The sequence below is a fragment of the Cibotium barometz genome, chromosome 7 (assembly GCF_041138505.1).
Source record: "Cibotium barometz isolate CiBa-2024 chromosome 7, ASM4113850v1, whole genome shotgun sequence".
In the NCBI taxonomy this organism is placed as follows: Eukaryota; Viridiplantae; Streptophyta; class Polypodiopsida; order Cyatheales; family Cibotiaceae; genus Cibotium; species Cibotium barometz.
In genome coordinates this window covers 58,707,802-58,725,671 of record NC_141052.1, presented here as the reverse complement: position 1 = coordinate 58,725,671, position 17,870 = coordinate 58,707,802, and the positions used below count along the sequence as shown (strand labels likewise).

The following is a 17,870-nucleotide window of genomic DNA, read 5'->3' as shown; positions in this document are numbered from 1 at the left end:
TATGAATCTTAACAAGCTGAATTTGCTTGTTCTCTATCACCTCTCTGATGAAGTGATACTTCACATCCACATGCTTCGTCTTTGCATGAAAGACAGGGTTCTTTGCCAACTGGATGGCACTCTGACTGTCACAATGCAACAATGGAATATCCCCTGTATAACCCAAATCAACCACTAACCGAGATAGCCATAATGCCTCCTTGCAAGCCTCTGTGGCTGCAATATACTCGGCCTCTGTAGTAGATAAGGCTGTGCACTTCTGCATCCTGGATATCCATGACACAGCACCTCCTGTGAATGTAAACACATAACCGGTAGTAGACTTCCGGTTATCTGGATGACCGGCATAATCCGAATCCGTGTAACCATGCACTAATGCATCCTGTTTGCCAAAGCAAATGCACAAATCCTGTGTGCCCTTCAGGTATCTCATGACACCTTTCACTGCTTCCCAATGCTTCTTGCCAGGGTTGGCCATGTATCTAGAAACCACTCCCACTGCAAATGCAATGTCCGGCCTAGTAGCAACCATGGCATACATGAGACTGCCACAAGCTGAAGCATACGGAATCTTGGCCATATCAGCCCTGTCTCTGTCTGACTGTGGGCTGTCCATAGCACTGAGTTTCACATATGGAGGCAAAGGAGTACTAGCTTTCTTCCCCCCGTCCATATTGAACCTCTGCAAGACTTTGCCAATGTATTCCTTCTGAGACAAATACAACACATGCTGATTTCTGTCCCGAAGTATCCGCATACCCAAGATGTGATTTGCATCACCCAAATCCTTCATATCAAAGGTTTGATGCAGCCTCTGCTTCAAGGCATCCATCTCTTTACGAGATTTCCCGGCAATCAACATATCATCAACATACAAAATGAGAATCAAGAGATTGCCATCCAAAGCTTTCTTGGTGTACAAGCAGTGATCTATGTCACTTCTCCTGAATTTCTGAGATTTCATGAATGTATCAAATTTATGATACCATTCTCTTGGTGCCTGTTTGAGCCCATAAAGACTCTTTTTCAGCTTGCATACAAGCTTCTCCTTTCCACTCACTGCATAACCCTCTGGCTGCTGCATATATATCTCCTCATGGAGATCACCGTGAAGAAAAGCAGTCTTCACATCCATCTGAATCAAGTCCAGATCATCATGCGCAACCAAAGCCAACACAGCTCTAAGTGTGGTCATTTTGACCACTGGAGAGAAGATCTCCTCAAAGTTCACACCATATTCCTGCTTGAAGCCCTTAGCCACTAACCTGGCTTTGTATCTTGGCTTTGCATCTGGTGCAACTTTGAGCCTGTATACCCACTTGCATGGCAAAACCTTCTTGCCTGCAGGCAAAGGCACCAACTTCCAAGTTCCATTTTTATGCAGAGAATCCATCTCTGACTTCATGGCACGCTCCCATAGAGCCTTGTCTGCCCTCTGTAAAGCCTCTTTATAACATGAGGGCTCCCCACAGTCAGTGAGCATCAAGTAGTCAACCCCTGGAACAAACCTGTCAGGGGCTCTGGAGGGTCTAGTGGACCTCCGTACCCAATGACCATCATTTGCAGGTTGCTGTCCAGCCTGCATATCACCCATTGGTGGCTCCTGTTCCATGCCATAAGGCTGAAAAATCATGCCCGGTATCTCCTCCAACTGTGGTATATCCATAGGGATATCTTCTGCCATCTCTGGCTGTCCATTTGGACCATTTTCAGCACCATTTAAGGGCTGGTTTTCCTGCTGTAATGGCTGATTTACAGCCCTTTGTTGTTGTCCATGATGTCCATCATCATCAAAGATGACTCTGCCAGGCTCCTGTTGCCTTGCAGGCTCCTTATACATGCATGTTTCATCAAAAATGACATCATTGCTGCGTATGATCTTTCTATTCATGGGATCCCAAAGTCTATACCCCATTTCACCTCTGTCACCATATCCTAGGAATATGCATTTGTGAGACTTAGGATCAAGTTTGGTGCGCATTTCCCTGCGTATGTGCACGTACGCAACGCAACCAAACACTCTCAAGTGCTTGTATGACGGAGGCTTCCCTGTCCATACTTCTTCTGGCACTTTCCCACCAAGCCTCGTGTTAGGTGACCTGTTTATAAGGTGAACGGCTGTCATAACAGCTTCAGCCCAAAAACCATGAGGTAATGCAGCATGTGACAACATAGAACGGACCTTCTCCTGTATGGTCCTGTTCATCCTCTCTGCTGTCCCGTTTTGTGGAGGATCATAAGGAGTAGAGAGCTCCCTCTTGATGCCTTTAGCATCACAAAAGTCCTGAAACTGTTTGGACGTATACTCTCCACCATTGTCGGAACGCAAAGCCTTCAGTGTTTTGCCAGTTTGATTCTCAACATGAGCAACAAACTTCTGAAACACTGAGAATGTATCACTCTTCAAACGAAGAGGATAAACCCACACCTTGCGTGTGGCATCATCTATAAAAGACACAAAGTATTTTGCCCCTCCCAAAGAAAGCTGAGGCATCTCACATACATCTGTATGCACAAGCTCTAACTGAGCATCTTTCTGTCCAAGAGCTTTCTTGTGGGGGCACTGTAGTTGCCTACCATATATACAATGCTCACAAAACTGAAAACTTGAAAACTTTAGAGAAGGCAAGTAACCCAAACGAGACAATTGCTCCATTCCTTTGACACTCATGTGTCCCAACCGGCTATGCCACATAGAGATTTCCGGCAGCTCGGTTGCATTTACATTAGCATGGTGACAAACACCTGCATGCATAAAGTAAAGAGTGTCCACCTTAGAGCCTCTGGCAACAACCAGTGAGCCCTTACTAATCTTCCACTTTCCACTACCAAATGTGGTAACATAATCAGCATCATCAAGCTGTCCAGTAGAAAGCAGATTCTTCTTGATCTCAGGCACATGCCTGACATCATGGAGCATAAGCTGTGAGCCATCTGAAAATACAAGCCTCACATCACCTCTGCCAAGAATTTTGCATGCATGGTTATCACCCAAATAAACCACTCCTTCATTGCCAGCAGTGTACCTGACAAACAAGTCTCTGCAACCTGTGACATGAAAGGAGGCACCTGAATCAATGATCCATGAGTGCATACCATGACCACCTGTAAGAAGTGAATGGGCATCAAGTGAAGAAGTAAATAGGACCTCATCCTCACTGCCACCTGCATGTGACACATTGATTTCTTCGATCTTGACTCCACTTTTGCCCTTTGGCTTTACATCTTTGGCTTCATCCTTCTCTTTGTCTTTGCCTTTTCCCTTTTCCTTTTGATCATTTTTCCATTTATAGCATTGCTTTTTGATGTGTCCCTTCTTGCCACAATAATGGCATTCCAAATCCTTTTTGGAGCGAGACTTGCTCCTTCCCCTTTCTTGGCTTTTACCCCTTTGCTGGGATCTCCCACGTGCATTCATTGCATTTGACTTTCCAACAGAGTTGTTTTTCCTGTTCATCTCTTCTTGAAGAAGAGCACCCTCAACATCTGCATATGACAGCATAGCATTCGAATTGCTAGTGGCTGTCCTGAATGTGTCCCAACTCTCTGGCAAAGTGCATAACAGAAAAGTGGCTTTGAACTCATCGTCCATTGCCAACTTTTGATTGATGACCTGGCTGACAATACCATTAAACTCATTTAGATGGGCTGTCATAGATGCCCCTTCCTTCATCTGAAGACCTATGAGTTTCTTCAACCAATACACTTTGCTTGAGGCACTTTGTTGGGCATACAAGTCCTGCAATCTCTGCCACATTCCCCAAGCTGTCTTCTCTTCGCGAATGCTGAAAAGTAATGAGTCTGACACAGACAACATGATAGTAGATCTTGCCAGCTCATCCATATCTTCCCACTCTTCAGCTGTAAGAGAAGCGGGCATCACACCCCTTTCTTTGATAGGCTTCAGATTTGGCACAGCTTTGTGCATGTTTTGGCATGGCTGTACACTATTTTGAGTGATCAAAAGGTTCAAATTCAGCTGCTGAACTTGCCGGGACAGGTTTGGTACATCATTGGTGAGCACTTGGTACTGCTGTACAGTACTTTGGAAGGGCAAAAGAGCACATTTAAGCTGCTGTCCAAAATCTGCAGCAACCAGATTTTGGTGTTTTCATCACAAAAAGTGGGAGAAAAGTTGCATTCTTGCTTCCGCAGTGGGAGATAAAGCTTGGGAGAACATTTGTAAGCACTTTGTGTGCTTTGGGTGCAGTGTTTGCACATCTTGGGTGCAGTGTTTGCACATTTGCAGGGAGTCAGGCATTAAAGGTTGCATATTGCTATGGCAACCACAGGTGAGAGCTCTTCATTGCTTCACATCAAGAAGCTTGAAGGCTCGCATAATTATGATATTTGGCAAACCCAGTGCTACAATGTGTTGCTCCAGAAAAAGCAGCACAAGCCTATCAAAGAAAGGGGTGTGATGCCCGCTTCTCTTACAGCTGAAGAGTGGGAAGATATGGATGAGCTGGCAAGATCTACTATCATGTTGTCTGTGTCAGACTCATTACTTTTCAGCATTCGTGAAGAGAAGACAGCTTGGGGAATGTGGCAGAGATTGCAGGACTTGTATGCCCAACAAAGTGCCTCAAGCAAAGTGTATTGGTTGAAGAAACTCATAGGTCTTCAGATGAAGGAAGGGGCATCTATGACAGCCCATCTAAATGAGTTTAATGGTATTGTCAGCCAGGTCATCAAAAAGATCGTTCATCATTTGCTGGAAAGTGGCTGGAGCATTGGTTAACCCAAAAGGTAATACGAGAAACTCGTAATGGCCATACCTAGTCCGAAAGGCGGTTCTTTCGACATGCCTTTCATGAATACGTATCTGGTGATAGCCAATACGCAAATCTATCTTCGTGAAATATTTCGCTCCTGCTAACCGGTCAATTAGGTCATCTGATCTAGGGAGAGGATAACGGTTCTTAATAGTCAGCTTGTTCAATCTTTTGTAATCTATACACATTCTCCAAGTATTGTCCTTCTTTCTCCTAAGCAACACAGGTGCACCCTAAGGTGATTTACTTGGACGGATCTGGGCCATCCTCAAATAATCTGCGAGTTGTTTAGCCAACTCATCTTCCTCAGCTTGGCTCATCCTATAAGGTGGAATACTCACAGGATGAGCACCAGGGATCAAGTCAATACGATGATCTACTGCCCGTTCAGGTGGTAAACCCGATGGCAATTCCTTAGGAAATACATCTTGAAACGAATCAAGTATCTTCTGTAATTCTTTGCTTTCAAACACACTTAATTCATTCACATCCAAGGAAGGGATGAGAAAAGAAGAAAGTGGAATCAAGACACAATGGAAAGCGGTGTACAAAGAAAAATTCATTATATTTCCAAAATCAATTGTATTTACAAGAGGTCCCTGAGAGGGATGAATACAATCACCTAAAATACTATACTTAGTGTCCCTATGCTGAAAAGAAAAAATATGACTAGACCAACCTATCTGGACATCAAGAGTCTTAAACCACTCAATCCCTAATAACAAGTCTACATTTTCCAGATGCATAACATAGCATTCCAGAGTATCTTTGTAGTCCTGAATCTGGATTGGAAGCATCTCCACCTTGCGATCCCAAACTTGTCTGCCCGCAGGTAGACGTACCTCATAGGTATGGTTGGTGAGTGTCGTGTCAAGACTCAATTTCTGCACAAGTTTGTAGTTAACAAAGTTATGCGAACTGCCAGGGTCTAAAAGAATGTGAATTTTATGACCATTCACTTCTCCATAAACTCGGAGAAGATCATGCATGCCAAATACTTTAGAATTGAACACACAATCAGAACAAGTACTAGGGCGAGAAAGTACAGTAATTGACGTACCTGTCAAAGACAACTGGTTAGCTGCCTTTGGCTTGGGTCCTGCGTTTGACTTGGTACCCTTTTGCTTCGGGCACTCATTACGCATGTGTCCTTTTTCTTCGCAGATAAAACAACGTCCTTCCTTCTTGAGCTTTAAAGCCCTAAGGAGTCGTTTCTTCTTCGCTGGTGTCGAACTTGTATTCTTCGAAGGTTGGTCCGAAGACTTGCCTTCAGTCGTGTTAGCCATAGGTGCGGAGAACTTTCTTTTATGCTTGTTCCCCTGCTCGGTAACGGGTTTTGACTTGGAAGAGACCATCGTATCATCATAGATACGAGCTGAATGAATGGCCTCGTCCAAAGTTTTGCATTTGTTATTTTTAACCTGTAATCGGTACGAGTCTGGTAAACCAGCTACGAAAAACCCCAAAAGAGTAGTGGGATCCATCTTTGTAGCCTTCATCTGCAAGTCACGAAACTTCTGGAGGTAGACCTCATAAGTGAGGTGCTGCGAGGTCATTGTCAAAGCTGAAAACCGGGCAACAACATCGTAGTCATCCTCTTTCTTGAGGAATTCCTTCTTGAAAATATCTTCAAATTGTGCCCAAGTCGTTGGCTTAGGGTTCAGTTCCTTCCACCAAAGCAAAGCTTTGCCGAACAGGAAACCTGCTGCTAACTGTATCTTCTTTCCATCATCATATGGATGAAACTGAAAGTAAACTTGCCACTTATGTAGCCAAGTGTCCACGATCTCCTTGGTTCGCTGCTTTTGCTCGCCCCCGAACGGTTCCGGAGTAATATTGGGGCCTAAAGCAGAAGCCAAGGTATCCATTCCCGAGAAAGTAGAGAGGGTAGTGGTCAAGAGAGCGATGGAGTTCTGCAAAGCCTGCATCTGGGCTGCGATTTGTGCTTGACGTTCCGTTGAAGAAGCTTCGAGAGCTACTTTGAACTCTTGGAAATCTGATTTTGACACAAACTCGTCAAAAAGATCGGCATCAGTGCCTTCCGTAGCCGGCAAGCCTTCGCGTTCCACGAGGGGCTCCAACTCTGATTCTTGGGTCGACATCGTGAAGAGGGTACGTGGAGAGAAAATTCGATCTTTGCACAATGAAAGTGCGAACGAACTCGAGAGCTTGAGAGCTTGAAAACTGGAGAACTTGAGAACTCGAGAGATGTGTGGCAAGAAGTCCACGTGAGGGGATTTATAAAGGTTTCCCAAAAGCCAAAAAATCTCGAAAAGCTATGCTTAGCTTTTGCTTTAGCTTTTGTGTTTTTTGTTTTTTTTTCCTTGAATAAATATATATATATATATATATATATATATATATATATATATATATATATTCTTTTGTCTTAAAAAAATAAAAACCTTGGAAACCTTAGAGAGGGGGGGTCTTTTAAAATTTAAAAATTTTAACCTCCCCTAAAAAAACGAAAGCATAAAAAACGTTGCTTTCCTTACGTGTTTTTTTTTCTTCGCTTCCCTCTTGGCGCCTGGATTAGCTGCCGGTTGCCATGGTGGACTGCTGACGTCAAGACCCCGGCTGCTTTCTTGACGTCGCCTGCACGCTTGCCGTCGGATGATGAACCCCGTGTCTTCTGCGCCTGCGATAGCCTATGCAACCACGGCTATACGGCCACGTGGGCTTGGGCGCTGCCTAGGTTGGCTGCGCAAGCCTGGCCTGGGCGCTGCCTGGCCTAGCTGCGCTAGCCTGGCTGCCTGGCGTAGGCGCTCCAGCGCTGCCTGGGCTGGCTGCGCAAGCTGCCTTGGCCGCCTGGCTGCGCAGGCCTAAGGCGCCTGCAGCCGCCTGTAGCCCAACGCCTGCAACTTGGCAACGCACTAAACCACCAGCCCGCCAGTGCCTCCGCCAGCCGCCAGTGCCACCATCTCACAACCACTCTCGCTCTCTCTCTCATGTTCGAAGCAAGAAAGCAAACATGCTTTTTCTCTTCTTTTTTCTGTTTTCTCTCATGCGACTGCACAACAGGACTCCCCTTCTTTGCAAAGCAATCAACCCTTACTAATCCTACCATCTCCCATCAACATGGGGTTCTTTGATGAAGGAAAAACACATACAAAACTGAAAACTGCAGTATGCACAGAAAAAACAGCAAGTTTTTAAACACATACCGTTTTTCGACCTCTTCTTCTCTACCTACCGACTTGCTCGTTCACGAGGTATGCTCTGATACCACTGTCAAATCCCCACGGATCCCCTCGTGATTGATCTTGGTTCGAAACTCGAATCCTGCAAACAAACGAACAACAAACAAGCAAAGGGGGTGCAGGCCTGACTCACCTCCCAACCATGACAGCCGTGGGCGAGCCCACAGTCTTGGCTGTCCCCACCGAGCCACGAGCTGAGCTAACTAGGTTGACGTACCGACCAATCTCCTCCTCGTGACGTCCCATACCGCCACGAAGCTGCCCTCGCGGGCCTCGAGATTGCTGCTGGCCTCGGCTGCATAAAGCAGGTGCACGTCTGCACTAGATCCAGGCTCCAAGACCATAGAGCTCTCACAAACTCGCGAGACTCTCTATATCAATAACTAACCTTGGCCACCCTTTTATAGGCTCTTGGCCGGTCATCGGGCGTCCACACTTGGCCGCCCGCCCGTGCATACTTGGGTGTCCGCCCGTTAGTATTTCCCTAACTCAGCTCGTCAATCAACCTGCCTAGTTCCAAGCTTCCCCAAGCCTCAAAACTAGTCTAGCATGCGTATAGCACACGGTAGATACCCACTATGCACATGACACGTCCTCCGCTGCCTCTGTAGCACCAGCTGCTACTCGCCCTTCGCTCCCTTTGCAGCACCGGCTATTTTGCCTCCTCCCGCCCGTTGTTGCCTCTACAGCGCTGCTTGCCTGTCGCATACCGCCTGCTCCCGCTCCAGCCTCTCGTCTTTTTGCTGTTCATAGCTCCTCAATCGTCTCTTCAGTGGTGTGCCCTCAATTTTTTCTTCCAGGTGCAATTGTGTGTGTGTGTGTGTGTGCGCGCGCACCCGCTTTCTTGGTCTCTCCTCATCCTTATGTATTTAATAGTTTGCCTTCTTTTTTCCTTTTTGCTTTGCCCCCCTCTCCTCTTGTTGTATGTGTGTCTCTGTCTTCTTGTCTTCTCTATCTCTTGTATCTTTCGCATGTGTTTCTCCTCTCTCTTTCTTCATGGCCCAATCTGTAGCTACTTACCATAGAAGGAAATTGTCTATTGATCCCAAACGCAAACAGTTGCATTCTAATTTGCAGTCTTTCCGTTGTGACAATCCGGAACTGCAGCAATTTTGCAACACTCTTGAGGAAGGCTTTGCAGATATCCAACAAGCATGGGATGCACTTGTGCCAGATTTCCATTTGAAAATCCCTGGCCATGCACTCTCCAACCTTGTAATGAGACTATCTCAAAAAGCGGTAATTCTTTTTTTCCCTAGTAAAGTGTCTGCCTGCAGCAAATGTTGGCCAATGGAGAAAAGCCATGCTTGGTAGATAGTTTGCAGCAAAAGGTTTTTATGAGACGATTCTCACTGAATCCAAGCATAGAAAAATGTTGTTGGAAAAGTCACCCTTATTCTTTGGACAACAAATGGTGCATGTTTAGCCTTGGTCGCCCACCAAGGACTATCAAAATTTTATTAAACACAAGTGCCTTGTATGGGTGGAACCGGTGGTTATATGCGCCCTGTATTGCCTTTTTTGGCTGAATCATTGGATAAGGTTGTATGTCCCACCAAATCTTCTAGCAGTGTAAACAGATTCTATATCCTTTGGGATACAGACAAACAAACCCCTGACAGGGTAACAATGGATGTTGACATGCAAGGGATTCCGACACACGAAGTTTTCTTGAAGCTTAAATGGAAAAATTTTGCAGGTTTTTGCTTTACTTGAAAAAAGTTTGGACATATGCAATCAAAATGTCCATCGCTTTTGTTGCGGCCATGCCCTCTCCTCAAACTACCCTTATGCCATCTATATAAACTCAAAAGGGGAAGAATGTAAAACATTCACAGCATGTAGGTTTGGATAAAGGAAAAGCAAAAATTGCCTCGACAAGCTCTCATGCGATGAATGTGAAAGATAAAGATAAACCTTACTCTAATGCATGGCAAACTCCCCAAAAAACAATAACTATCTCATGACTAGACACAGGGAGCTTCTACATCTGCTTTGCCTACCCCTTGTGCCTGACACTACAGGCAATATTACAAGAGTAGGAAGGAGAGGCAATTCTTTGTTCGCACATGATGCAAAGAATTCGATGCACAAAAATATGGTTGATGTTCAAACTACAAAAGGTTCTTTGCATGGTGACTTGATGAGTCAGGTTGCCATGCAAGTTGAGGTTTAGCCTCTACATTACTCGCATTGTAAATATGTCTCTACCAATTAGGTGCTTTACTGACAATATACAAGGCCTCTATGATGTGAATAAATGGAGACTGCTTTGGTCATATATAAATACTATACATCCCCATGTGGTTTGTTTGCAAGAACATAATCAACATAGTTTTGCTCGAAGACAAGGAATCTTATCTGGATATCAAATCTTCTATATGCAAGAACTCGAACTTTTTCCGATACCCTCATAATGGTCAAGCATGATTTACAGCCTGCATTAACCCACAATGATTTGAATAACCGTTGGCTTGTGGTACAATGTATGATTGCAAGAGAGCTCTATAAATTTGCAAGTATTTATGCTTCGCAAACTTCAGCATATAGAGCCGAGACATGGTGCTCCTTATGCACATACCCATGGATTTCGAATGCTTTCATCACAAGGGATTTCAATAATTCGCCCGACTTTCATGACAACACCTCTCATCACTCTCATATAATGTCCTGTGAAAGGCAAGATTGCATGCAGACAATGATTTCTTTGAGTGCATGTGATTTGTGGACCCAGCTCATGCCGCATTCAAAGGGTTATACTTTTCATCATAATGCTGTTTTGCATTATTGGGAAGTTTAGATAGATGGTCCCTTCTAAATGCTGCTCAATATGATGCATACACATGTAAGATATGGATTGATCATACATTGCACCTTTCTCATCATTCACCGCTATGGCTTGGTCTGTACTTTGGCATGGTTGACAATGACTGTCCCTTACCTCATAAGAGATTGCTTATGATTAATAACAGTTATTTTGTCACATGCTCTTTTCACTGATTTGGTACGTACAACTATGCATCCTCTTCTCATGCACATGCAAGAGGACATAGATTTCACTTGGTTCAGCTTTGTACAGTGAATGCAAGCTACGATACAGGACTATGGAAGGTGGTATATGGGAGAGAATAGAAGACAAATTGAACAGGCAAAATCTGTAATACAAGAGTACACTGAAATCAGCCATTCTAGAGCTTCATGCGCTTCATCGAGACCTTCAACACTTGAGACCCACGTTTCGGTACCTTGGAAACACCACCACAAAAAGGTGCTTTGCCGTCTCGCAATTGAAGGGGGGATCCCTCTTCCTCGACATTTTTGTTTAGTTTTCTTTGTGTGTGAGTGTCAAGGGTTCTTTGCCTAGGTAGTCTCCCAAAATATGAATAAATGATGTGTGTGTGGGGGGTACTCTGCCCAGATTAAATCCAAAACAAGATGCAATAATCATTGTATGTGTGCTTTGAGTATGATGAACAGCAATTGTTAACACAAGCTGAAAATTGTCTTCGTCAAGATGATGAACGTAAGCTTAATAAATGGCAAACTAGGGCGAGGCAAAAGCCATTACTTTATTAAGGCTGCTTGTCAAAATCTTTTTTCAAAGGCTTGCATGCTTCTATACAAAAACAATGCATTACAAGGGTCAAAAGAATAGATGGTACTTGGACATGCACAAAAACACAACTTGCAGAGGCTTGCGAATGATTACTTTTCTCGCATTTTTGTTGCCCCTCTCCCACTTTCGAGGGAGGCACTTGAGCCGCAAGAACTTTTCTTGCGACATGTTATGCCTATCATTACACACCAAGAGGCGTGTAAACAATATGGATGAGCCCTTCGCAGATGTAGAATTGGACGATTCTATAGAAGGCCTAGATAAATGGAAGTCTCCAGGCTGGGATGGATTGACAGTGGAGTTCTTTCAAATGTTTTGGAATATTTTGAGATCGCCAATTTTGCTTATGGTGAATCACTACGGGAACTTTGACACTTACCATGCTCATTGGAAGAAGGCTTACTGAAATTACTGCCCAAAAAACAGCTATGTGAAGCCATATCGGATTGGCATCCTATCTCTTTAATGCCCGTCACATATAAATTGGTTACCAAGATGCTTGTTAACAGAATAAAAGATGTCCTACATGCAAGTCTACATCCAACGCAGTATGGATTTGTCCCTCGAAGGCAAATCACTGACAATATAGCAAATGTATACATTGGCATTGAATATGCCAAGTATATGGACCAAGATGTTCTCATTATGCAGGTGGACATAGGTAAGGCCTTTGATACAGTACAACGGGACTTTATAGCTGAGGTTATGGACAGAATGGGCTTTGGACCTAGAATGAAAAATGTCATCTTTTGGCTTTATCAAGAGGGATCAACTAAATGCATTTTGGGTAGAGAACTTTCAGCCTCGTGGTATCTTGGGAATTTGTTCGACAGGGTTGTTTGCTTAGTGCACTTTTGTAGGCCATTGCTACTCCTTTACATGGACAAATTGACACAAGATAGATAGCTACATGGTCTCTCCATGGCAGATGGTACACAATTTGTGGCACAGGCATATGTTGATGACTCTTTCTTTTTTCCCAAGAATATAGAGGCTGATGTAAGGACTCTCATGAAAGCCCTGTTCAACTCCAAGATTACATGTAAATTTTCATAAATCAAAGTTGCTTCCTTTGAAAGATTATGATTGACATCAGCTTTTGTGGCCGAGTTAGATCCTCCCACCCAAACAGATAGTCAGGCATCTCGGTTATCCCATTGGTTGGGAGTTGTCTTTGAAAGATGAACTCAGTGGGTGATGGCAAAATTGCACTCTAAAATAGAATATTGGAAATTATCTACATGGCCTCTACATGTGCGATTGCATATAGTACAATCAATAATTATAGCATATGTCCAGTTCTATCTTCCACTCCTACCTTGGTCGAGCAAACATATTGACAACTTCATGTTTAAAGCAATAGAATGCCTATGGAAAACCAAAGCGGATAGAAAAGGGTTACGTTTGTTAAGGTAGGACCTTATCTGTTCGCCCAAAATGCACAATGGGCTCACTGTCCTTAACATTCATTATCATATATTGGCACGGAAAGCCACTCTTCTACCTGCATTTATAGAGCAAGTCAAGCCATGGCACACATGCTGGGAGCTTTGTGCACTAACATGCAAATAGTTGCATATGGACATCGGATCATCAATTATGACGATATAATCTTTGGGCATTTCCATGGCCATATTCCAGGCTCTCCATATTCGGCTGCTCTCATTCGAGATTAGCAAGCTATATTGTGTCATTTACAATGGTCCGGTAGGCCTAACCAAATCAAGGAAACTCACTATTGTTGCAGAGTATTCATTGGAGTAGGGTGTTTAATCCACCGCTTGCTTTGTCTCAAACAAGAAAGGTGTACAATCATTCTACATTGGGAATTCGTCGCATATGTGACGTCATGGATGAAAATGATTATGTTCTCACTTTCCCACGTGCAATCAGACAATGCAATTTGGGGATGCATCACAGGCCAAGCTGGAGAGTCGTTTCAGAAATAATGCAGCCCTTTCAACCAATCCCAATGCTTGAAGAAGCACACATAATTCAAGATTGGTGTTTCGATAGGCACCTTCAAGGATATACTCCTATACCATTTGGCAATTTGTCTGTGGGCCAAGACTTATAGGTTACTCTTACCACCTCCATGGATTGAGGATCATGCAAATCACCTTTGGCATATGTTAAAATCTCTTGCTTGGTGGAAAGTTGCATTGAAAAGAATTCGAAAGAGTGGATTGCCCCTCAAGCAACAATTGTTTCTGTGGAGATGTCTCGTTGGGGTATTCCCAGTGGGCTCTCCTTTGTTACGAAGGCGTATTGCCACTGCTTCTTCTAGGTAGTGCTCTCATCCTACACAGACAATGCCTCACCTTTTGTGGTATTGTTTACACTCTTGGGATTTTCTTGATGATTTGTCTGGACATCTTCAGGCTCGTTTTCCACGGAGGCCTTTTAGTCGAATGTTCTGGCTTTTAGGTAGCCTTTCCCCTTCCCTACACACTATATAGACTTCCTTGACTAGACTAGATTATGGGCATTGTGGACTACCTACCATGCTCGGAATCAATTGCTCTTCTCTGGAGATTATGTACAGTTGTTTGTTTATTTCCGGAGAGCCCTTTTCCAATCCCTCCAAAATTCTCACGAAATCAGGGGACATTCCTTCTAGCAATTAGAAGTGTTTTCCCACTGTTTTTGAACTGAGTAGTAGCTGCCCCGATTTGGGACAGCTATGAATGTATATTTCTTTTTTCTTAATGAGACAGTGGTTTCACTAAAAAAAGAAAGTGTGTGAGTGTGTGTGTGTGTGTGTTTAAATATATACTCCCCATGTATATTTTTTCCTAGTAATAGAAAACTGGTTTTTACTTTTAAAAAAAGGTGTGTAAAAATATCCGATTTATTTAAGAAAAAGTACGGCAACCTACCCAAAAGAAAGAACTTTGAAATAAAATACATCACTATTTTGGTTGAATAAATTGGGCTTACAAGAGTACCTTTGCACAATTACGAACGTCCAAAGTTTCCAGGGCACTGCATCCTTGCAACACACCCTCTAGTATAGACTCTTCAATGCTGGAGGCCTGGAAAATACCAGGTTTGAGACAAGGGTGCCTGACATTCAACAATATGACCTAGAGCTCTCTAAAGCTAACCAAAGAAAAACAAGTAATGACCTGAAGCCAAAGGCTGACAAGCCGAGGACACTTAATGTCTAACTCCTCTAAAGCGGTGCAGTGGCTGCCAAAGAACAATGTGAACATAACATTAGGTTTATGGAAAGGGAAGACAATGAGTTTCAAAACCTTTATAATGGCAGTTCCCCCGAAGCACTCACCTCAGATTTAAAAAGGTGAGATACGAGCATTCCAGCCGGACTTGTGTGATGTTACTTGAAAGGGAAAGGTTCAAGGAAAGTAGGTCCTGAAAACCAGTCGCGTCTGTCATGACCACCTTCTTTATGTTGGGACAACCCACACAATTTAAATATTGGAGAGCTTGGACAGGGCTTGAGTCATGTTCTTGCACTATCATTTTCAGCAAAATTTCCTGTTCACGCTTTGAGCCACCATACACTGCCCTTACATAATTACGTGAATTTTTCCAATTTTCAATATTGTCAGGTTGAGACTCAGATCCCATTGTAAAACCACTCTCTTCATATTGCACTTCAAGCTTCTGGGCACAACTCTTAGCTTGCAATCGATGAGCTTCCTCCATGCTTTTGGCCTTGGTTTTCTCTTTAACCATTGAAAGCTTCTGAGTATGTGGCATGCTCTCCCAGTCCAGATTGTTCAGGTTAACACAGCCATTAAGGTTCACATGGGTGAGGTGGGGGCATTGACTCAAAAGCCCCTCCAATGCTGCCTGCCCAAGGCTCCCATATGACAAGTCTAGCTCCTGCAACTCAGGTAGAACTTTCTTCCCATGAAGTGAATCAAGTGCAGTGTCGACAAGGTACTTGCATGCTAGCAATCTCAATGTCTGTGAAACAAGTCAGATGTAGAGAGAAAAGCCAGAGAAGATTAAAAGACCTCTACATTTGCACCATGATCGCAAGACAGCAAATTTTTATGTTAGATTATGTGCACTTATTTACAATTCTTACCAAATATTAAATAGAGAGCATGTGCACATGATGAAAAATAGAGTTGTGATAGAGACCCTTGGGGAATATGTAAATAAATGTACATGCACGTGCACGTGTATGTATATGAATATGTACTAGACACTCCATCACAGTAGGTTGCTTCACAAAGGGCTTGCAAAGCAGCGGTGAGGGTCGAAGGAAAGGCCCCGAGAGTGCATGCATGAGTGAAGGTCTGTAAGGCAAAGGTGGAGAGAAAGAAAGAAAGAAAGAAAGAAAGAAAGAAAGCTGTATTAACGTCTACTAGAGGCCAAACTCAACCTATGAGACAAATCAATGTACAACTGTCAATGTCTTCTGGATGTCCAGAAAAAAAAGGACAAAATGAACATGAAATAAACTATGAAAGTACTGAGCTAGTGGGGGGGTGTGATGGATGGAGTGAGAGAGAGAGAGAGAGAGAGAGAGAGAGAGATGTTATTGATGTCTACGAAAGACCCAAAGGGTATATGAGACCACAGAGAGAAAGAGAGCAAATTTTTATGCAATCTAACCTTTAACCGAGGACAAGTTTCAAATATTGGAGTCAGATCTCTGAGAAAAGTGTAGGAAAGATCAAGCACTGTTAAGTTGCAAAACTTTCGCAGCGCTGACAAGCCAGCTGGTCCAATGGAAGGGCAAGAAGCTAAGATCAAAGATTGAATCAAAGGGCAAAAAGTTGCCATAGCTTCAAGGAAATCGTCTTCCAGCCGGCTGTAAGAAACAAACCGGCCTATCAATTAGTTAGTTATGATTTGTTTCTTAATAAACTAAAAAAGAAAAACAGATAACTTGGCAATATGTGGAATAACCTGCAATAAAAAGCATCCAATAACGATAGTTGTGGGCAGTAGATATTGGCTTGAGATAGGGCTCCGCATCCCTTCAAATCCAAGAAAGTCATAGACAATGCCTCAATTTTTAGATTTGTCACTCGAGGACAGATACCAAGGTTCAGAGACTGAAGCCCGACCTGCCATGCAATCAACCAAGTTCAGTGAAAAAACTGCACAAGTGTTCTATTTATGTCAATTATATTTTTTAAGAGTAAAAAAACAGAAACCTTGTAATCACTTACAGGAGCAAACCTTGCCGTTGTTAGTTGATCACATCCATCCAGATAAAGCCGCTGCAGTTTCACACATGCAAGTTCCAAAGAGTACATCTTGCAGCATCCAGCCAGTGAAAGAGATTCCAATGATGGGCTCGATATATTCACCACAGTCAAGCTCTACAAAAAAACAAAAAAAAAATCCAATGTTTGCAAAATCCATCAAAAATCATTACAAGCAGAGTTTGAAAGCCAATCATGACTCCTTGCAAGGCTTACATATGAGCTTTTTTAAAGCCCCGTCCTAGACCCAGGTGCATCATTTTGTCCACATGAAAGCAGTGGTCTTTGTTCTACAAATGGTCCCAGAGAAAAGTTGCACGTTGGAAGAATGATGATGGCCTCTCAGAGGAGTAGGTATCCAATGACAATATTACCATTGACTTTTATGCAAGTCGTCTCACCTCTACCTCACCATTAGGGCATACTAGAACTGTTACGGATGAACCAAACCCCTCCCATGGTTTTATGGCTCCATCCGAGCCATTAAAGTTCTCTTCTATGCTGAAAAGTTAAAATCTAACCCAACCTGAAATGAAACAGCTGAGATATCCACTTTTCACTGCAGAGTGGCAATGCAAGCATTCAAATCGACCAAAATAATGTCATCTCCTCCAATAAAAGTAAGAGCTGGATGACTAGGTATTGATTCCTTGTAGTATTTCTCAACAAAGGACCGCCTCCTTGATAAAGGCAGCATCTTTCCCCCTTGCAAAAGGAAGAAGTACGTCATCTCCTATCACATGCACTCTGCACTGTAGTGTGTCAGGCGAAAATTTGAAAGGTGTTTTGGGCTTGTGTACATATGGAATGCATGGCGTGTATAGAGCTTTGCCCTGGAATGCCTTGGCAGATGTACAGGGTGGATGGTTTTGTTGTAGGCTTGTGCAGGTTTGTCCGAAGTGTGGTCCGCTGGAGGTGGTATCAGCTGTTCGGCCGCTTTGTTTGTGTACGCGTCCAAGAAATGAGTGGGCACTCGTAGGTCGTATTCGAAGGTGTGTAGAACCATGGGCGCAATTAAAAATTGAAGGGGCCAATGTTGCCTTGAATAGGGTCCAGATATGGAAGGAAATGTATGTATGCATGG

The 17,870-nt window shown here is 43.5% G+C and overlaps 1 protein-coding gene across 4 annotated transcripts in view; it reads right to left on the bottom strand.

Moving 5' to 3' along the window:
• Window positions 1-17,870, bottom strand: part of LOC147637253 (F-box/LRR-repeat protein 15-like) — a 72,928-nt gene that overhangs the window by 16,167 nt on the left and 38,891 nt on the right. For all 4 annotated transcript variants that reach the window (XM_086800874.1, XM_086800872.1, XM_086800875.1 and 1 more), the window contains 6 exons: window positions 16,751-16,903; window positions 16,485-16,645; window positions 16,188-16,386; window positions 14,884-15,530; window positions 14,723-14,786; window positions 14,543-14,629 (listed from right to left, as the gene is read on the bottom strand). In XM_086800874.1, coding sequence (XP_086657000.1) covers window positions 14,543-14,629; window positions 14,723-14,786; window positions 14,884-15,530; window positions 16,188-16,386; window positions 16,485-16,645; window positions 16,751-16,903 — 1,311 coding nt within the window. The remainder of the gene's footprint in view (window positions 1-14,542; window positions 14,630-14,722; window positions 14,787-14,883; window positions 15,531-16,187; window positions 16,387-16,484; window positions 16,646-16,750; window positions 16,904-17,870) is intronic.